The sequence below is a fragment of the Nylanderia fulva genome, unplaced genomic scaffold (assembly GCF_048542155.1).
Source record: "Nylanderia fulva isolate GAGA-0341 unplaced genomic scaffold, ASM4854215v1 Scaffold236, whole genome shotgun sequence".
NCBI classification, from domain to species: domain Eukaryota; kingdom Metazoa; phylum Arthropoda; class Insecta; order Hymenoptera; family Formicidae; genus Nylanderia; species Nylanderia fulva.
Genome location: NW_028190300.1, coordinates 147,588 through 171,228, shown reverse-complemented (window position 1 = coordinate 171,228; position 23,641 = coordinate 147,588). Strand labels below are relative to the sequence as shown.

At 37.3% G+C, this 23,641-nt stretch overlaps 1 protein-coding gene across 1 annotated transcript; it reads right to left on the bottom strand.

The window, feature by feature from the left end:
* Window positions 1–20,126: 20,126 nt before the first annotated feature.
* On the bottom strand, window positions 20,127–21,137 carry LOC114929836 (uncharacterized). The gene has a single exon (XM_085483207.1). The coding sequence runs from the start codon at window positions 21,135–21,137 to the stop codon at window positions 20,127–20,129; it is 1,011 nt and encodes a 336-aa protein (XP_085339333.1).
* Between the last annotated feature and the right edge of the window lie 2,504 nt (window positions 21,138–23,641).

Below are 23,641 nucleotides of genomic sequence, written 5' to 3'. Positions count from 1 at the left end.
ATACCGGGAAACGAAATAGCAGACTCACTGGCTAGAGAAGGGGCTAGCAAAGCACCAGATAGTCGGGAGGTGGGAGTGCCCTTTACGATGGGCAAGAACTTCATCAGGGACAGTATAGACAAACAACATAAGGCCAGGTGGGATAATCTGAAATCCTGCCGACAGGCCAAATTCCTGATGAAAGACATAAATGGTAACAGAACCAAGGAACTGCTCACATTGAATAGGCAGAAATTGAGGATGGGGATAGGGCTGCTGACAGGACATTCACCAATACTCAAAGCCCACCTATTCAATATCAGACTCGCAGACAGGAAGAAGTGTCGACTATGCGGGGAGGAAAAAGAGGACAGCATACATATTCTGTGCCAATGTCCGGCTTTGGCTAGAAAGAGATTCAGGATCTGGGGACAAAGTTTTCTTGAATCCCAAGAATTAGACAAAACAAGGGTGGTGGAACTCATAAGCCTAGTGGAGAACTCTGGGCTGAGTACACATCACTCAGTTTAAAGACAAGAGTGAGGAGACACAATGGATCTTGCTAGATCTAGGTGCCGTCGGGGGCCGAGTTATGGAACCACTTACTATCCATCTACTACTACTACTACTACTATATATATATATATATATATATATATATAATAAATAAGTATTCACATATATAAATATATATATAATGTTTCATATATAACTTGACATAAGATTATACATGAACTTTATAATTTATATATAAATAAATTTAATTATATATAAAATGAACATATTTCACATATAATTATGTATAATTATACAATTATTTTATATAATTATATATAAAAAATTTTTCCCGGGTTGAACCCTGCAATTTTTATATTTTATTCATAAGACCACTATTTCTTGAACATAATTGACCGTTGCCGGACTTTTGAACCATCTTGTATATATATATATATATATATATATATATATATATATATATATATGGTAGATTGTATATTTCCTTTGAAAAATACATGAAAATATGCATGTAATTAAATCTTTTGTAGAGATTATTCCAATTTTAAATCTTGACCGTGACCAAGTAAAATTTAGTGCCTTGTGCACAGGTTTTTAAATTCTAACGAAAAATTTTAGTTTTGTTGAGATAACGCACTGTCATCCGCGATTTGGCTCTTATTGCCTGTTTGACACTCAATTTATATTTATATTTTTATTACAGAGCCTTGTTAAATTCTTAAATATATATATATATATATACAGGGTTTACCAAAAGTGTGGCAACCCCTAAATATCTCGGAAAATATACGTTTTACAGAAAAGTGTTTCCAACAAAAGTTGTAGAGTTTAAAAAGATCCACATACTGATTCTATCAGATTGGCCTTGGATGGCGTCGTCAAGGTCAGATCAAGGTCACGTTGATTTTTTTAAATGGCACCCCCTACATTTGATTGCATATTCTTATAGCTTAATTCGAGAGCTTTCCAAAGCACTATAATAATGTTCATTTTTATTACGTACTTTGCGAGTTATGAGGGTTTAACGTTAGAGTACCGCCGGTTTTAACATTATTCAAGGTATACCACATGGCCCCCCCTCTCCCGCCGTTGGCGGGTTCGCCCGTCCGTGGCGGGGGTGGGGGGGGATGCGCCCTTAGGAGGGGAGACAGAAATGGGCGCGGGGACGGGCCCTCTCTTTTCCCGCCGTCGGCGAGCTCGCTCGTTTGTGGCGGCGGGAATCGGGGGGGGCGCGTTCTCGGAGGAAGGGGAGGAGACAGAAATAGGCGGGGGGGCGGGCCCCCTCTTTTCCCGCCATCGGCGAGCTTGCTCGTCTGTGGTGGCGGGAATCGGGGGGGGCGCGCCCCTGGTGGAAGTAGAGATGACAGGAGTGGGGACGGGCCCCCTCTTTTCCCGTCATCGGCGAGTTCGCTCGTCTGTGGTGGCGGGAACCGGGGGGGGCTCGCCCTCAGCGATGCAAGAGGCAGTCGCGGAGGAGGGGGTGGGCCCTCTCTTTCCCCGCCATTGGGGAGATCACTCTCCCGTGGTGGCGGGGGGCGGTAAGGGTCCGCCATCTTGACACCCGCGCCGTATGACGCGGGGTGAAGTTGCCGGGGGGGGTCGGGGACAATTAAGTCCATGGACTCCCCCCCTAAGACCTCTCGAGAATCGGGGGCGTGGGTGCGCCGCCTCGCCTAGGCGGGGTGGGCGCGACGTAGGGTCGATACCGCCCTGCGTCGACACCGCGAGAACCCCCGCACGATGCAATCCGCGGGGGGGGGGGAGAGTGCCGCCTTCAGCGGCACTCTCCCAAGGAGGGATTAGGCGGGGGGGGGGGGCGGCCAGTCGGCATGGGAAACCAGCATCCTGGCCGTTCCCCATTAACGCCCGTGAAGGTATCCGCAGTGGGTTTAGTGAGGTATGTCTTGGGCCCCCTGACCGATCCACACGTGGATCGGCCAAGGGGAACAAGAAGTCCCACATAACCATTCTGGCCTCTTCCCGGAGGCCGGAGGTATCCATGAGGATTCCCACTGCAAAAAAAAGGTATACCACATGGAGGTTACTTGCTCGGATTTGCATCTGTTGTGTGTGTGATCCAGTCAACTATAAGGCAAGATCGGTCGTGGATCCAGCCAACTAGGACAAGATCGGTCGTGGATCCAGTCAGCAAAAGCAAAGACCCAACTGAAACCATATCTGATCGAAGTTTTCATCTGTTATTGCTTGTATTGCCGAAAGTATCTGATTCCTCAACATATCCTCATAATTCGCTGAAGTCAAATTACCAAAAAAACTGCTCCATAAAACGTGTATAAAACATCTCGTTAGTTCCTTTATTTACCGCTATGTGACGCACGATACATGCAGTCTAACTCGCATTTAACATTCAACTAAGAATGTATAAAGCTATCAAAGAACGAGCACCTTCTAACTGCAGCTTTGAGCAAGCAGAAATTAATTGTTATCGTCCAAATACAACGTACGATTAATTAAAATTAAACGTTTTAAAAATGGCTCGCGAGTTGTCGGAACGTGAAAGAATCACTATCCTCATAATGCGTGGATGGGGTGATAACGAAAGATCGTTCTCTGATGTCGTTTGATTATTTAATGACACGTATCCGAACCGTCGAATTAATAAGTCCACTGTGTTAAGAACAATAGAACGTTTTAGACAAACTGGTAGCGTAAGAAATCGCTCTAAGTCAGGAAGATCATTGTCTGCAACCGACGAAGAAAAACAACTTGATGTTCTGCAGACATTTGTTGAAGATCCCAATTCTAGTGTTCCGAAAGTCGCTCAAACTCACGATATTGCTCCCATGTCGGTTTGGAGAATTTTAAAGAAGAATAAGTTCCATCCATATAAATTGCAATACGTTCAAGAATTGCAAAACGGAGATAAGGAGCGTCGTATACGTTTCTGTGAAAGAATGATGGCACTAATAGATGTCCGGCCCATCTTCCCTTATCAAATTGTTTTTACAGACGAGGCAACTTTCACCTTAACGGGAGAAGTTAATAATCAAAATTTTCGTTTCTGGTTAGATGAGAATCCACATTGGGTGCGGGAAACTCACACACGTATTGCAATTTATATGGATGGATATCCACAAAAAATAAATGTATGGTGCGGAATAATAGATGGCTATTTAATAGGGCCGTTTTTTTTTGAAGAAAATTTGAACGCTCAAAGGTATGAGAGATTACTTGTAGATCAAATAATTCCAGCTATACAGAATACTTTTCCAAATAATTTTCTAGAAATATGGTTTCAGCATGATGGAGCTCCTGCTCATTTTGGTGCAGGACCACGTCGTATATTAAATGAGACTTTTCCGCTACGATGGATAGGAAGAAGGAACAGAAATGAGGGAGGAGAGGATTGGCCACCTCGGTCACCAGATCTAATTCCTTTTGATTATTATCTATGGGGATACCTGAAGAGTAAGGTTTACAGAACAAAACCTAAAACCATTAACAAATTGATACAGCGAATAAGGGATGAAATGGCTTTGATACCTTTTGAAACAAATCGTAAAGCCATTTCTACATTCTACCAAAGATTAGCATATTGTCAGGAAGTCAATGGCAGCCACTTTCAGCATTTACTTTAACACATTAAAACACATCTGCAATTGTCTGGTGCAACCTAACCTAATCTATGTATACACGCACCGCACGCACGCACACGCATTTCGAACAATTATTATGATAAATAAGCATCCACAAATTTGTTTACTATGTTTACTATGTCGATTACTTTCCAGGTCTTTAAATGCTCCATTGTAATTTGGTTGGGTCTTTGCTTTTGCTGACTGGATCCACGACCGATCTTGTCCTAGTTGGCTGGATCCACGACCGATCTTGCCTTATAGTTGACTGGATCACACACACAACAGATGCAAATCCGAGCGAGTAACTTCCATGTGGTATACCTTGAATAATGTTAAAACCGGCGGTACTCTAACGTTAAACCCTCATAACTCGCAAAGTACGTAATAAAAATGAACATTATTATAGTGCTTTGGAAAGCTCTTGAATTAAGCTATAAGAATATGCAATCAAATGTAGGAGGTGCCATTTAAAAAAATCAACGTGACCTTGATCTGACCTTGACGACGCCATCCAAGGTCAATCTGATAGAATCAGTATGTGGATCTTTTTAAACCCTACAACTTTTGTTCGAAACACTTTTCTGTAAAACGTATATTTTCCGAGATATTTAGGGGTTGCCACACTTTTGGTAAACCCTGTATATATATATATATATATATATATATATATATATATATGTAGAATAAACAAATAAATATGAAAAATCCAATTTACCACTTCTGTAAAAAATATGCGAAATACTGTACAGTGTCCATTTTTCAGTATCAACCGTCTCCCCTGTTCTCAAAGCTTTATCAAATTTATTTTGATCTTTATAAAAGGAGGCCAAAAAACTTCCTTTTTCAAAGGTGTGAGCCATACACTGTTAACAGCAGCTACACCACCGCCGTGTTTCTGATCAAATTCTACAACAACATAAGCCATACTTATTTTTGAATTATTTTGCCTGCAAAGACAAAGAATAATATAATGTATATGTATATATATATATATATATATATATATATATATATATACAGGGTGTCCGGTAATGGTCGCCTCAACCGTCGTGTGCAGGTAGAGTAAGTTAAACCGAATAGAAAAGTCCTCTACCGTTTTGCGATTTTCGCAATAATTATTGTGTTATTAAATAAAAAAGATCGGCCAATCTAAGCGCGCGACGAGATGAGACGGCCCCCTGTCACACGATACACGGCGCGCGGCAAAGCGGAGGGAGGAGCAAACGCGATGGCTACGAACGGCGCGTAACGCTAAAGCTCCGCGACAACTATTTTCTCTCTTTCCCTTTTCATCTCACTTTCTTTACTAAAAACGAATCTTTTTATTTTCAAAATGGCATCTTGATTAATTATTGTAAAGTACAGTTTTGAAAAATTAATAATCGCATTGACATCATTTTCGACGATGTATCTCATTAAAATTTAACATGCATACAAAGCAAAATAAGAGTCTGATGCAAATCACACCATACACGGAGAGAATTTTCTCTTATTAGAATTTATCCTGAAAATCATGGTAATCGTGGGATAATATGGTGTAGGAAAAATTTTATAAGAGTTTCTCTGATTAATATTTACTACATTAAAAATTATTAATATGAACATAGTAAAATTAATCGAGTACATTTTTTATTTTATTGTGGTAGATATTAATATTTTTATTGTGGTAAATATTAATCAGAAAAATTCTTATAAAATTCTTCCAGTACCTTACTGTCCCACGATTACCATGATTTTCAGGGTAAATTTTAAGAGAAAATTTTTTATGTGTAGTATTCGGATACGTTTTATCAAAATTTACGTTTTTAAAATAATCAATAAATGATAATAACGAGAGAGAGAGAGAGAGAGAGAGAGTGAGGAACGTTATTATCATAAATGATAACGTTCCTCACTCACTCACTCACTCTCTCTTTCTCTCTCTCTCCCTCTCTCATTATTATCATTTATTGATTATTTTAAAAAACGTAAAATTTTGATAGGATGTATTCGAATATTATACAGAGAAAATTTTTTCTTAAAATTTACTCTAAAAATGATGGTAATCGTGGGACAATGGTATTGAAAGAATTTTATAAGAATTTTTCTGATTAATATTTACCACAATAAAAATATTAATATCTACCACAATAAAATAAAAAATGTACTCGATTAATTTTACTATGTTCATATTAATAATTTTTAATGTAGTAAATATTAATCAGAGAAACTCTTATAAAATTTTTCCTACACCATATTATCCTACGATTACCATGATTTTCAGGATAAATTCTAATAAGAGAAAATTCTCTCCGTGTATGGTGTGATTTGCATCAGACTCTTATTTTGCTTTGTATGCATGTTAAATTTTAATGAGATACATCGTCGAAAATGATGTCAATGCGATTATTAATTTTTCAAAACTGTACTTTACAATAATTAATCAAGATGCCATTTTGAAAATAAAAAGATTCGTTTTTAGTAAAGAAAGTGAGATGAAAAGGGAAAGAGAGAAAATAGTTGTCGCGGAGCTTTAGCGTTACGCGCCGTTCGTAGCCATCGCGTTCGCTCCTCCCTCCGCTTTGCCGCGCGCCGTGTATCGTGTGACAGGGGGCCGTCTCATCTCGTCGCGCGCTTAGATTGGCCGATCTTTTTTATTTAATAACACAATAATTATTGCGAAAATCGCAAAACGGTAGAGGACTTTCCTATTCGGTTTAACTTACTCTACCTGCACACGACGGTTGAGGCGACCATTACCGGACACCCTGTATATTTATGTATTACAAGATTAGAGAGGTATTTTAATAAACTCACCTGTACGCTTTAAATCTTCTATCAAATTTATTACAATGTTAATGTAAATATTTTTACTCGTATTCCTTATTGATATAACTACAGATAATAATATATGTAAAATTGTAGGTTAGACTTTAATATCACAATTTGTACATTAATATAAACACGCGTCTGCATATTGAAAATTAACTTTTTCACGCACATAAATGATACCAATAATAAAATGATACCAATAATAAAATTCTATAATTTATATAGAAACAAATTTGTATTAAACAGTTTTATATGCAAAGGTGAAAGTAAGTATACTCACCGGTAAGTACGATCTCAAAACAAAAAGCAAATCCTTAATAATAATGGACGAAGAACCTGATCCTATTAATAACAGTGCACATGTAAGAAAAATAAGTAAGTTTGATTTGGCTAAATTATATTTTCTCCTTATTTTGTGTTTAAAAAACACAGATACACAAAACTTTCAACCGGTTCCAGAATTACTTTTATTGCGCACGTGTTACATTTCTCACTTTCCCGCTATTACCACAGTGTATACTGTAGGTTTGTTCGCGTCGCATGCCCCAACTTGCTTCTTTTTACTTCAATGTGCTCGTATTGGTCCAATTCGAGGAGCGCACCAATACGAGCGCATTGGAGTAAGAAGAAGCATGTTGGGGCATGCGACGCGAACAAACCTTGTGCTATTGCACTGTCACGCAATTTATCGTGTCCAATCCAAAACCCAGAAGCGTGCCTGCGCTTTACGTTCGCGCTACTCAATTCAAATGTATTCTAAACGGCGGCATCAATGGAGTTCTTCTTATCATACACTCAGACAGATATCATTTGTTACGATAAGTACGTGATAGGGTAGGATTCTATTAATGCTGTTAGATATGAAATTTCCATACTTTTGGAATTGCAAACGCAGTAATTAATATTGTTCGAAAATCGAACGTTTAAAAATCTGAAAAATAAAAGCATAAGACTACACGCATTCAAAATATAATATTCATGCATTGCTTTCATGCCTTATGCATCATGCGATATAGATTAATAAAAATACATTATATACAATTAGTGCTCGGCCGCGAGAATATACGGATATTCCGCGCCTTCGAAACATAAGTGCTTAAATCACCTAACAATAAACTGTAAACACCTCGGTCGCGCGAGAGGAGACAAATAATAGTTCGTATAATAACAAAAATGAAATTGAGCTCAGGAGTAAACAATTACAACAAATGTTCTTTCGCCCTCAACCTATCGATAGAATAATAAAAATGTTCGCGAATATTTCAGAAAATAGGGCCTATATAAATCTCCTCTCTCGTGACCGCGGCGCTCTTTCCGATAGCTTGTCGTCGCGAACAGAGTGTGTTTCTATTTTGCAAAAAAGATCGTTTGTCTTTTTTGCTCTTTCACTACCGTTGCTTGCGGACATATCAGTACTTTAATTTTGACTCGGCTTTTCTCTCGGTTAATGTACTTGCGGATAATCTCGACTCGGCTATCTATTGGCAAATTCTGTGCGGTTTAATAATTGTAATTTTGTGTTGATAGTTTAAATATATTCTTTATATTAACGATACGTGTGCTGTGATTGCGGTGCTTCTCTGTCTTCTCGCTTCCGACCTTTCTATCCTGCTTTCCGTCGCGCACAAATATAATAAAGCAATATATTAATAATGAAGCAATATATTTTTCATTACCTTATTTTTTACTTTTATCATTCTATATTTGTGTTTGAATGTCTTTATACATATTAATCTCTTCACTTATGGTATAACTATCACATTATTATCACATCGATAATTACTGTAAGTAAAAAGTTTAAAAGTGGAACGAACAAAATCTGTTTTAATTTAAAAAACCATTTTTTAATAAAAATAAAATTATAAATAATAAATTTGATCTTAAAAAGACGTCTAATTCACGTCTTTTTATAACGTCATAATTTCGTCTACAATAGGACGTTAAATACACGTCATGACGTCTTGGACGAAATATGACCGAAAATTGACGTCAATATGACCATGTGTGCTACCTGGGACTTTGCCTTCTTCATTTTGTTTGCAATTTTTATTTAGTTCCGGCATAAGTTACTGCTTATAGCGGTAAAAAAGACTGCATGTTTATTGATGTTTTTTTATTTACCAGTTTTGTTATTTATGTTTTTTTTATTTAACAGTTTAAATGTTACTACATTGACATATAATTAAGTTACATAGTTTTATGTGATGTTATATGATTTAAAAGTCTAGAAATATTATTTTATTTTTGCAATATGTGTTCAAGAGTAATACATCACATGACAAAAGTTTCTTTGCTTATTGATATTGTTTTTTTAATTAAAATGTTTTGGTGTTAATAAACATTCATAGATATAGCAATAGGAAGCCAGTCTATTATTTATATCTGTTTATAACAGAACATATTTAAGTTTTATGTTATTTAATTAACAACAATGTGATTGCTGTAACCACACAATTCTTATATAGATTGCATCCTAGTCCAAATATTTTAGTTATTTGTAGCTTTTGTATGTACATCTAAGAGGGTTTTTAAAATTTTTTCTGTGTATTGACTCTTAAGCTTGAATTCATAGTTGTTTCTCAAATCTCAAGATTTAAGAATTTCTTAAAGGATCCTATTCAAGCAATGAAATGGTCGTATAGCATCATATTATTGGTTGAATAGGATCTTTTAAGATGTTCTTAAATCTTGAGATTTGAGGAAAGATTATGAATTCAATTTTTTATGAGGTAGCATATCACTTAAGTTGTGCTCATATTTTTTTAAATAACTTTCCATGTAATTGCATACTTAATTTAGTTTGTATTGAAGTGATACGTGATTTCGCTTACATTCCATTAGCAAAGCGATTGTAGTTATTTAGATTTTCGTGAGACTGAAATATATATCTGTTTGCATGCAATATTAAATTAGCCTAAAGTACAAACTATAACTATATGTAACCACGTTCTTAATTATATAAATAAGCAATTTTATTACTTTGTTATAATTTTTTTATTTAAAACTTGTCTATGTACATTGTATAAACATAAAAATACATTTATATATGTATATTTTTATTCACTGTGTGTTACCATTTCTTTGCCTAATTGTTTTCATTCCCAAGTCTCATTCTTAATTCGTTCATTATTCTTTCTCTTTTCTGGTTACCAGAATCTATACCTGCTAATATATCAGGAACATTATTCTCTTTATTTGGACAAACAACGACATCTATAATGTCATTTTGCATTATGCAAATGTTGTGCATTACACAGCATGCAATAATAAATTGTGGTACCTTCATAACATCAGAAGTAGACAGTCAAGTAAAATCCGAAATCGCATTTTTAAAAGCCCAAAGGCTCTTTCAATGGCCATGCGAGTTGATGATAAGCAATAATTGAAGTTCTTTTGTCTTGCAGTAAGGTGTCCATTATCTCTAAACGGTACAATAAAATGTGGGTGAAGTGTATAAGCTGCATCTCCAAGAAGGTGAGAGCCTTGAGGAAAATACTCATGCGGCTTCTGGATGAGCTCAACTATAGGAGAGTTCCTAAACACTCGTGCGTCATGTACAGAGCCTACATGCCCGGTGTAACAATGAGTAAACAGACTTCCAGCATCACACACAGCTTGAAGATGAATAACATGATCATTTTTTCTGTAAATATAAGAAGCTGCATCTTTTTTAGAAGCTCGTATCTTTATAAGAGAACCATCAATGGCCCCAATTACGCCCAGAAAATTTTTTACTTTTTTAAATTCTTTAATCACATGAGCAGTTTCTTCTCCTCTTGGCCATTTTATAAAATTTGGTGCTAGACTGTGGAAGGCGTAACTTACACGTCTCACAGCACGCCATGCAGTAGCTTTTCCTACTTTAAACTTGACACACATAAATCTGAACACAGAATAATAGAGATTAGGTTGGAATCTTACTTAACGTTTGTTACTATTAGATAGCAATTGATTGTCAAAGAAACTATCTTAAGGCACATTCAATCTTTTGCAGGAAATAGAAAGAAAAATAATAAAATACATGCCAATATGAATCTGGAGTAGCCATAAACTATAATATAATCAAAAGCTGCTTCTCTGGAAAAATTTGTTTCCTTTCATAAGCGTTTATTGCATTCAAAGTTGGTCTTACAAACGTCAAAATTAGTTGAAACGTCTCTGAAAACACTCTGCAACATAATCCAAAATTAGACATGATTTGCATTTATTAGCCATTGACGAAAAACATATTTGCACAAACCTAAAATGTTCTTTAAAAATTATTCTGGAGTACCTTGGTATAACTCATTCAATATAATCAGACAATTTTTCTGTCTGAGAAATTTCACCTCGCGTCTCATTTACCATTAGTGTGGCAAACAATAGACATTTCATTTCCTTTATCAGACTCTTCTTCACTGCTAGATGATAAAGAGATTTCGTAATGAAAATCTTTATTAATCTGATTGGAAATAATAAAGACACCACAAAGAGTATATCACCCGCCATTTTTTTAAAAGTGCGCATAAGTCCGTTCCGTTTTTCTATGCGCAATAAGGGTGCGATCCCATGATACAAAAATCGACGTGCGGAACAGAGAATGCGTGAATTGAACAGCCTCTCTTTCGCATTTTTCTGTACCTTTTCCGTACGCGTTTGCGTATATGCATTGCGTTACTCTAGCTAACCTACAAAGTTAGAATTGAAAGTGTCCTTTGACGGGTTCAGACGTGTTTTTTCTGAAAAATTGTTTTTCTTTGTTCCATTATACAGTAATTTAGAACTTCTTGTAACTTCTTTGTTTTAATAGCGTCTTGCAACATTAATAATTTGTTATCCATCTTTGCTTCAAAACTCTAGACACATCAATAATAATGACGTATAATTTGGCGTGCCCTGAAAAATTATCAAAAATGCGTCATAGAATTCAAAAACAATTTTTGTAATAATATAATTTTAAATTAAATTTATTTAATACTGTTGCAATAATATTTATTTCAACATTTTAAATATTATACTTAAATAAAATTAATAAATATTACTGTTTTGATGAAATACTTATTTTTTTATTTATAAAATGGTAGTAATTTAATCAACCAACTCTGGCTATTTAATGATCTTTATTTAATATTCACGACGTTTCGGCCATGGGTTTCGACCCTTATCAAGTGCTACAAATTATAATAATGACAATTATTAGAAAATTAAAAAACTAATTAAAAAGTAACCAAGTAACTGTAATAAAACAATAAATATTTCCACACATTAATATATAACCTACCTAAAACACAACTTTCTATATAGAAACTTAATTTCTGATCTTAGAATGTGACATGATATAATGTGAAACTATTAACTGCATTATTGTGTCGGTTTCAAGCTCTTTATATACTCATTACTTCGATCAAACTAAACGACCTTTATTAGTTTATCGTAAACACGTAAATTCCCAGGTAGCAACCACACGTCATTTTGACGTCTCAAATTGGTCAGTCACTGACTACTTGTGACGTCATGACTTGACGTTTTTATGACGTAAAAATGACGGTCTAATGTCACAGACTGTTGACGTCACGAAAAGAACCACATTTTGACGTCATCTCATGACATCTTTTCTGATTAATATAATGACGTTATTAGAACCACATTTTGACGTTATTTCATGACGTCTTTCCTGATTAATATAATGACGTTATTAAGACGTTCTTAGACCCTGCGCACAATAGAGAAAATATTAAAAATAAATATTAAATATTAGGAATAATTATTTTAAAATATTAAAATCGAAAAAACTTTGCTATAAAAATACACATTCGAGTATAGAGGACTAATAAGACTTTTATACTCTAATTTATATATCAAGGTTTATTCAATTTTTTACTTTAAAATAATTTTTATTCCTAATATTTAATATTGATTCCTAATATTTTTTTATAGTACGCACACACACACACACACACGCACGCACACGCACACGCACACGCACCGCACACGCACACACACACACACACACAAAACTTGGATAAAATATGTAAATATATGTATACATATAAATTTTTTATTAATTATCAAATTTTAATATAAACAGAAATTTTTTAAATATATTATGTACGAATATAATTATCAAAAACTTGTTTTATAATAGTCATATATGTATATAATATAAAAACTTATTATTAAACTGTAGAATCATAATAATAATAATGTATATTTGTGATTATATTAATAGCTATCTCAAATTGCACAATATGCATTGCACATTATGATTGCTAAATTAAAATAAATAAATTTTCACAAATATTAAACTAAAAATTAATAATAAAAGAATATTAATCAATGTTGTGTATGATTAGAAAACATACATAAGTATTATCATCAATATAAGGTACTACAATACATTTGCTGCTAATGAGACTAATAGGCCATATTTTGAGATTACTAAAATCTTTGAGAATATATATATTAAGTAGCGATGAGTCGCACGGGTATAGATATAATGGTGATTGTTTAATAAAATATTTTCCAATAACGAAAATATCACCATTTGTTGTTTTTACAATATTATGTATTTCTATTACTTCTGCGTTACTCAAACTACAATAACTGTCTGCAATGCTGTAGCGATTGATAGAAAATGACAAATTTGTAAAACTGATTTTTTTATATTGTTTGTACCATTGACAAGAATTATTGTTTAATAAAGGTCCATTTTTATGTTCCATGTCAACAAAATATTTAGCTTTGACTTCTTTTAAGTTACATTTATTTATTTCTAAGGAAGAACAATTTATTTCTTGAATTCGACGATGTATTTGCTGTAATGGATTATTAGAAGATCTTATTAATTTTTTTAATTTACCAAGATAATTTTCAAACGGAAACGCAGAATATTCATCTAAAGGACCATAAATTTCTACGTCGTCGCATATATGTGTTAAGAGATGAATATTGTAAACAGCAAATTCTAGACCGTACAATTTATTTTTGCAATGATTGATAAAAGTTAGTAGGCATTCTCGTGCAAATGAAATTCCAAAATTATTTATATGTTTTTGTGATATTAATATAGAAATAGCAACATGCAATAATAGAAAATTTTCATAAATAGCTTTGTCTACAATATCTTTTAAAACTAAAGGACCGATGTAAATCAAAAAAGTTCTAAACTCTGTGGCTTTCCAATACGCTAGCTCATTTAATGACCGAGGTTTTCTATTAAACTCCAATGGAATAAATGGCTGTAAATTAATGAGACGTTGTGAGAGCACTTGTACCTTTCTGTTAGGTAATCTAACGTTTAGTGAACCTCCAATCCATGTATTTAATAGCTTTCTCATTACGCCTAAACATATGTTATGCATGTAGTCTGTGGGAAAAGATGTTATTAAATCTATAGGTAAATCTATTAAAGGAGATGGGCCACGATGGTGATCATCATCTATATGTTTTCTAAAAGATTCGTCTGTGCGCTTTTGAGCTGTTTCACTTGTAAAAACAACTTTATTTTTATAATATTCTCCAGGTTCAACACATTTATCACATGAAGAATATCCCGAATGTGTCTTTGTACATTTTAAAAAAGCACGAGCAGGAGCATCGCATATAAAACTATGAATTTCTATTTTAAAGTGATTCCCATTAAAATCAAATCCATTTTCTAATAAATTATTTAATTCATCTATAAAATTCCTTAAAAAAAGATTTAAAGGTTTAGGCTTCGACGTACCACAAAAAATTGAAATACTGAATGGAATACTACGAAAATTTTTAATAAGTCCCAGAATAGGCCATAGTTGTAATTTGTTACTTTTAAACAATGGGATACCATCTACATTAAAACAGATTTTTAATGTTTCACCAGGTTTTAAACATTCTTGGATATGCTTTTGTGACAATACATTTTTCAAAGCTATGTTTAAACCTAAATAACAAAATTCTCCAGTTTCTAATTTATTAATTTGCGTAAAAATTGGAGTTTTCAATAATGTACGGGAATCTAATGGTAATTCTGGGTGATAAGGGGAAAGTATGCGCAAAAGATCTGTTACAGCTAAATGTGATATGTGTCTTTCAATGGCCCATTTCTTTAATTCATACATAAAATTACTTTGATCATCTAAGCTACTGTTTATATCTGTGTCAGAAGAATTATTTATTACCTTATTAGAAAAATTAAATACGGCATCAATGGTTAAATAGTTATTGTTTTGAAAATTTAAAGAGACAATAACATTTTCAAAATTTTCAGTATTGCTCGTTTCATTATTAGTACTTGTAATTCTATTAGTATCTAAATCATTTAACGATTCATTATATATTTCGTTTGATAGGTTCAAATTATTACAAGGTGTTCTATTAGAAACATTAGCAGCAAATATTTTGTTTACAGCTTGCGTTACTCTTCGATATTGTTGGCGCCGTCCAACAAATTCTTTACGTTTACGTCTAATTTTTAACATAATGATAAATTTTTACAAATAAAAGAAAAAAAGATATGTTTTGACAACCAATTATTAAAATAAATAATGCAAACTTAAAAAATAAAATTAATTTGCAAGTGTTGCAAACGCTTTCTATTTGCTTTTGTTACTTCGACACAATGATTGTACTCAGGTGGCAAACTAATGTCATTAAACGTCAAAATGACGTTATTTTTACGTCTAATGACGTCATTCGGCGTCAATATGACGTTGCAAATATTCTCATACATATATTTTTTATTTTAATATGTATAGAATCTACCTATAAAAATTGTACGTTTGCGTTCGGCTCTTAAATGCCTATATCTATATATTTATATTAATTGTTTAAATAAATGGCATCCTTTTTTAGATTTGATACCAAAATACGTAAATAAAATGAATGTAGGACTTAAATATTACGTCATACTGACGTACTACATAATGACGTCATTATAAAATGAATATAGGACTTAAATATTACGTCATACTGACGTAAAATAATGACGTCATTATAATGTCATTCAAATATGATGTCAGTTTCTGGTCACTTGACGTCATTCGTACGAACATGACTAGTATTCGACGTCAAAATGACGTGTGCTTGCTACCTGGGTTGATTGTGTTGTCAAATTTTTTGATAAAAAATATCCCCGCGATTTCTCTTTTCCGTACATATTTCTCATGATGTAAAATTTCAGGAGCGGACCAATCAAAATCATGACCATTATCCAATTTATGATTACTAATGACTGAATAATTACTATTGTGTACCTTAATGTTATTAAAATGTTCTTTTATGCGTGTGCCTAATTGTCGTTTAGTCTGACTGACGTATGATGAGGAACAATTTGCGCAGTTAATTTTGTATACAACTCCTGTTTTTTCTTTTAAAGGTAAAGGATCTTTGACACGTTTAATTAGTGTATTCAATTTTTTCGGTATACAATAAACGCTTTGCATGCCCGTAGATTGCAATAATCTCGAAACGTTTTCACTTAGTTCTTTGACGTACGGTAAGTTTATGATGCGGTCAAATTATTCACTAACTAAATTATCATTGTCAACATTGCGATCGTCGTTATTTCGTGTCTCAAGTAATTTTAGCCTATTTTTTACAAACTTATTAACCACATTCGACGGAAAACCATTGTTCATCAGTATCGATTTAACTTTAGCGATGTTTGCTGGATGAAAACTGTTGTCCAATAATAAAATCGCATGATCGATCAGACTAAAAATGGTATTCTTTTTGTATTTAAAGGGATGATTTGAATAATAATTGATATATCTACCCGAACAAGTGGGTTTCATAAACCAATTAGTTAATAGAATACCATTTTTTCTCATCACAGTAGTGTTCAAAAAATTAATCGAGTCGTTACTTTCAATTTTATGAGTAAATTTTAATCTAGAATGGTAATCATTAAAAACCGACAAAATTTCATCAACACCTTCTCATGGGATAATTGTGAAAATATCATCCACATATCTGCAGAACAACGAGGTTTTGAAACTCAATCTTTCTAGGCAATTAGTATCTAAATCATCTATTACGATATCCCCTAATATGGGTGAGAGCGGAGATCCCATAGGACTGCCAAAAATCTGTTCATAATACTGTCCATTAAAAACAAAACTAGTAGAGTCTAATATGAACTCAATCACATATAAAAATTGGGAAAGATTGAATTTCGTATTGGTTGAAATGTCCATCCAACGCTTTTTTACGCCGCTGATTACTAACTCTTTCGGAATATTTGTAAACAGAGAGGTAACGTCTAATGACACTAGTAATTCGTCATTAGTAATCACCCTGTTCCCAATACTCTCGACAAAGGACCAACCATCCTTAACAAAAGATCCCGGTTTCTTAATCGAATTAACAAGTATATTATGGATGTAATTAGAAAGATTATACAACGGACTACATAATGAAGACACTATAATTCGCAATGGACAATCGATTTTGTGGATTTTCGGTAACCCGTAACATCGTGGTAAGTTCCCGTTAGTTACGTTTAAAAAATTATAAGTAGTCATGTCTATCAATTCATTATCGAGCCAAGACTTAATGAGAGAATGCATTTTATTAGTTAATTTTTTAACAGGATTTTTATTGATTTTTCTGTCAAATTACAAAAAGACACGGATAATCTAAATATTATTTACGATAAACTAATAAAGGTCGTTTAGTTTGATCGAAGTAATGAGTATATAAAGAGCTTGAAACCGACACAATAATACAGTTAATACTATAGTTTCACATTATATCATGTCACATTCTAAGATCAGAAATTAAGTTTCTATATAGAAAGTTGTGTCTTAGGTAGGTTACATATTAATGTGTGGAAATATTTATTGTTTTTTTACAGTTACCTGGTTACTTTTTAATTAATTTTTTAATTTTCTAATAATTGTCATTATTATAATTTGTAGCACTTGATAAGGGCCGAAACCCATGGCCGAAACGTCGTGAATATTAAATAAAGATCATTAAATAGCCAGAGTTGGTTGATTAAATTACTACCATTTTTTAATTATCATCTGGTAACCTCAGAGATTTTTACATCTTTTTTTAATTATGTATTTATTTCCCGGAACGCGTTATTTTCATGTCTTTCACGCACCGTGTGCACAGGCACAGATTGAAGCCTGATTTACAATGTGCTCTTTGCGTTGTATTTCGTGTTCTTTGTCTTCTGCACGACGATGTTTCTTCTCTTTTTGTTGCCTGAGATAAAAGTGGACGAACTTTACTTTGTTGGTAAAGTAGAGCACAAAGAAGCAAGAAAACAAGAGGGCAAAGAGCACATTGTAGATCAGGCTTAATAGACAGATCGCCAAAGGTCTGGATGAAGGAGAGACCGGCATTTCTCACTGATTTCAGCGCCATACCGTAGTACTTGTAGTAGTCAATGCAGTAACTATTAATACGTTTTCAAGATAAGAGCATCTCGTGGACTTGTCTGGCGGCATGTATAAGATTTCACCTTTTCGTAGCGTTCGCATATTTCGAAAAGAACAGAATTTCATGATGTTATAAATAAATAATAAATAAATAAAAAATTAACCTGACAAATATATATATATATATATCTTATTATAGGAAAGGAGAGTGTTTGCGCGTATGCTCGATTGTTGATGTCGAACGTTCGCGCACGAAGCTACGGACACCGACAATCGGGTTGTAAATCCGATCGTCGAAATCCGTCTCGTGTATCGGTTGCACAAGAAAGTTCAAAGTGGACTGTATCTTAAGGAGGGTGGATGCGCTCCGATTGGTGCGCGGGATAGGTAATGATTTAAGCCGCGTGCCGAATCGAGAACCAGAATACTGAATTATATACACACATTACACAAAAACAATCCATTTATTAATAGAACTAAATTTGTCCGGGAATCACAATAAACATAAACGCAAATTAATTTGAAACTTTTACATAAAATCTTTATCTCATAAAATAGTCACCGCGAAAACACGTACGACGTGATTGCTAAGCAGTCCGAGATATCTCACTATATGGTATCTAGCATGTGTTGCATGGAACCACCGAGAGACTATTTGTTGCATAACAATTGCTATTTACGATGAACACGCTCGAAACTCATATATCGAATCTTTCGAAATCTCATCTTAAGATTTCGTACACGTTGCCGATTGCGGCGAATGCGATATTAAATCGCGAACCGAATTGTCTCATTTAACATGGATAGTCACTGATCACATAAAACGTTACAATGCGTTGAGCACCACGGGCTCGAAGGGATGAAAAAAGGAACGCAAACACAATCACGACATCAGGTATCAGCCCCAAGTGACTGATCACGTGATCTGCGCGCGCCAACTCACGTGATCTACGCGTGCCAAACGAACACGCGCGAACCTCATGTATCGAACAGATACTTTTAATTAATACAATTATTACATGCGTGTAAACGATCGGATTTCGGCACCTTGATATTTCACCGCCGCGCGAATTCTGGTCACACAAAATCACTGAATATCGCTTCGTTGAAAATGTCTTAAGCGCAAATTTTATGTCACGTATATAACGGTGCACCTTGCTGCTACCGTTAATTAACGAATGTCAAAGTGAACGTATTTCACATCTCAAGTATCACTGAATCCCAGCAGGAGATCAACCTGATTATTTTTTATTAATCAAATGAGCTACGAACAATTAGAATCGCGATGAGAAAACTCACATGTGACTGTTCGCAAAGTCGAGCCGGGAGCGAATGACCAAGTTCGATGACGAGGCAGTTCATCCCCGATCGATTCGATAATCGAACGCTCGAAGCGCGGCGTGTAGGTTCAGTGCGTGCTGCCCCGTGCCGGATTAAATCAAAAATTATAGAATTTCAAAATTATCGACCTACTTCTTCATTATTTTTGAACAAATAATAAAAGTCTTGACCCGGGGTTAACTTACTTCTGAACATACCGCCCGCCTCGAAATAAAGATTTCGAAATGTCTTACAGCAACTAAAGAGCTTACCCCAGGTTTGGGTTTTTTTTTTTGACACACAACAAAAAAAGGCGTTAATCGCTTAATGATTCCTCGGGTGAGATTCAGTGATTACATGTTGAACAATAACAGGCATTTGGTTGCTTACATGATTGGATAACAATATTGAGACGTAGATTCCTACTGAACTTACATTAACGCGACGCGAGTGGTCTTGAGTAGTCAATGATATTGAACGCCGCCCGCTTTAACTAACTATGAAGGACTTGACTTGTCCTAATTATGCGAACGATTGAGACGTCGCATGCACATTATGGAGTTGGGTTTTCCGCAGCACCGGTATTACGTTCCGACAGATGATCGATTAAATTAATATCGATAGGGAGTAGGCACAATTTAGTTACTGGTCGCTTGTATTCGGACGTCGCTGTTTTAACTGAGACGACTCGAATTAACCCGTCAGAGCCCGGATGACAATGAATAACTCGCCCTAATTCCCATTTACACGGTAGGAGAAGGGGGTTTTGAATCAAAACCATTGAGCCAACCTGAATCGGAGGCGTTTCTCGGCGCCACTTTGATCTTTGTTGGAGAGTATTAACATAATCTGACTGCCACTGCTTCCAAAAACGCTCCGTAATCTGTCTGAGTAATTGCCATCGCGACAATCTGTTTTCGTTCAATTGTAGAACGGAAGGTTCCGGATTTGTAGTAATGGCAGTCCCAATCAGGAAGTGACCTGGGGTCAGGAACTCGTAGTCATCTGGAGTATCATTGAGTGGAGAAAGCGGCCTTGAGTTGAGGATAGCCTTAATTTTGCACAATACTGTCGTGAACTCCTCAAATGTCAATGCGTGTGAGCTTACAATTCGACGAAGGTGATGTTTGACACTCTTCACTCCTGCCTCCCATAGTCCTCCAAAATGAGGAGCATGAGGCGGGATGAAGCTCCAAGTGATCATATCTGTTGCGATTAAATTGAGAAAATCCGTATCGCGTTGAGCATCCCGATACGCGCGGGATAGCTCTTTATCGGCTCCTGTGAATGTTGTACCGTTATCTGAATACATAACTGCTGGCAAGCCTCGTCTGGCGCAAAATCGTTGAAATGCGTTCAAAAATGCTGGCGTTGAATAATCGCTGACCAACTCGAGATGAATGGCTCGAGTTGCCAAACATATGGAAACGGCTATGTAAGCCTTTCGTGAAGTGATTCCTCGACCAGCAGAGGCTCGAATGAGCACTGGACCGGCATAATCGATGCCACTGTGCAAAAACGCCCTCGTTGGCGTTGAGACTCGAGTTGATGGGAGTTGACCCATTAACTGATTGGCTACCTGAGCTCTTTCTCGTGTGCATCGAACGCACCTGTAGATAACTGATTTAACTAACGTCCTGGATTTTATAATCCAAAATTCTTGGCGAATTTTAGACAAGGTAGACTAAAGACCGGCGTGCAGAGAGGTTATGTACGTGTAGCGAATGAGCATTGTAGTGATTGGATGATCAGCTAGTAGAACTGGATGTTTGAAGAAGGAGGAAAACGGAGGCTGCAGAGGTAAAGAAAGGGGTGAATAAAAGGGTGACAAACCCCACCCCCCCCGTTAAACAAACCGTGCAACCCAAAACAGCCCCCCCCCAAGAGAAAGGAGCCCAGGAGAGCGGCAGTCACGATTACGTGTCCTCCCGGAACGTATGAAGAAAACCTCCGGGAGGCGCGTATGAAAGTGGACACCAGGAAACTGGGCATCGAAGGAGTCAAAGTTAGAAGAGGAGTAACGGGCTCCCACATATTCGAGATTTCTGGGGCGGACGGCCACGAAAAGGCCGACAATTTCGCCCAGGAACTGAGAAGGGCGCTGGCGGGCAAAGAAGGTGTCCGAGTACAGCGCCCGACGAAAATGGCGGAGCTCAGAATTTGGGGGCTGGATGAATCGATTCAGGCCCCCGAAGTCAGAGAGGCAGTAGCCATTAATGGCGAATGTGAAGAAGAGGACGTACACACCGGGGAGATTCGGAAAACCCCCGGGGGTATGGGAATAGTGTGGGTTCGCTGTCCATTACGGGCGGCGAACCGCATAATAAAGACAGGATCCATAAGGATCGGATGGGCACTCGCGCGCGTGGAAATACTGGAGGCAAGACCCCTCCAATGCTATAAGTGTCTGGAGGGGGGACATGTGCGCGCGAGATGCCCAAATAATGCAGACCGCAGCGGTAAATGTTACCGTTGCGGTGAAGAGGGGCATACGGCGAGGAGCTGTGTGGCGGAAGCAAGGTGCCCGGTGTGTGCGGACAAAGGGCTGCCCGCCAATCACAAAACGGGCAGCAGGACGTGCACACCGGTGCACAAAGGCAAGAGGGGCGTTCCGCTAAATAAAGCGGCGGACCGCCCCAAAGGAACGGTAAAAGTGGCCGTCCCCGTTGCCCCTCCCATGGATCCTAGAGAGGAACCCAAGGAACAACGGGTACTCAGATCCAGGGAAAGGAAGAAGAGGGAGAAGGAGGAAAAACTCCCTACGGAAGGAGGAAAGAAGAAGCAGCGTCTTCAGGAAAATCTGAAGGAAGGGGACCCCGCCGCAATGGATGTGACGGGGCCCGCGAATGCGCACAGCAGAGAGGATGGCCTGTAAAATTTTACAGGCCAATGTGAACCATTCAGGGCCGGCCCAAGCTCTCTTCGTCCAGACCATGATGGAGAGAGATTGCGGCCTGGGGATTGTAGCCGAGCCGCACAAAATACCAGACAGCTGGATAAGCAGTGCGGATGGCTTGGCTGCAATCACCCAAAGGAGCGCGTCAAGCTCCCCCCCGGCGGAACCATTGAAGTCGGGGGAGGGCACAGTGACGGTCAGATGGGGGTCCACCATCGTTATTGGGGTGTATCTCCCGCCGAGTCTCAGCAATGAGGAATTCTGCGGGAGACTGCACTCCATAGAGGGACAGATTACAGAATACCACCCCGCCCCAATAGTCGTCGCCGGAGATTTCAACGCCAAAGCGAGCGCTTGAGGCTCCCCGCGCGATAACTGGCGGGGGGGACAGGTTTTGGATTGGGCGGCGCGATGTGGGCTCCTCTCCTGCAACAGGGGGAGGAAGTCCACGTGTGTCAGGAGGCAGGGGGAGTCGATCGTAGATCTGACTTGGGTCACTCCCTCTGCCTCGAGGTTGGTAAGCGGGTGGAGGGTGCTGGCTGAGACAGAAACAATATCAGACCATAGATATATAGAGTTCTCCGTCAGCGCCTTCCCCCGCGAGGTAATAGAGCGCCGCCGTATAAGAGAATCTGTCTCTCGAAGGTGGACCCTTAAAAAGCTGGACCAAGACGCGTTCCTGGCCGCAATCGAGGCGGCCCTGATGGTTCGTGGAGAGGACAACGGGGGGGATCAACAGGAGGACGAAAGGGCGTGGCTGCTGCGTACTATCAGCGACGCGTGCGACGCAGCCATGCCCAGAACGAAGAAGATCCCCCCCCGAAAAGCTTATTGGTGGTCGGAGGAGATCGCAGAGGCGAGGCGCTCCTCCGACCAGGCAAGGAGGTTGGTGAGAAGGAGGAAGAGACTCGAGCGGTCAGACCCCGAAAGGTATCAGGACGCGTGGGACATCTACAAAATGAGACGAGATGACCTACGCGTCCTGATAAGGAAGGCAAAGGCGAGAGCCTGGGAGGAACTACTCTCCTCCCTGGACGAGGACCCATGGGGGCGCCCATATAAAATAGTATTGAAAAAACTGAAAGGAGGGGGCGCCCCCACAACAGAGTCCTTGGACCCCCAATTTGACGGCCAAATCGTCGACACCCTGTTCCCGCGGGAAGAGGGTCAAG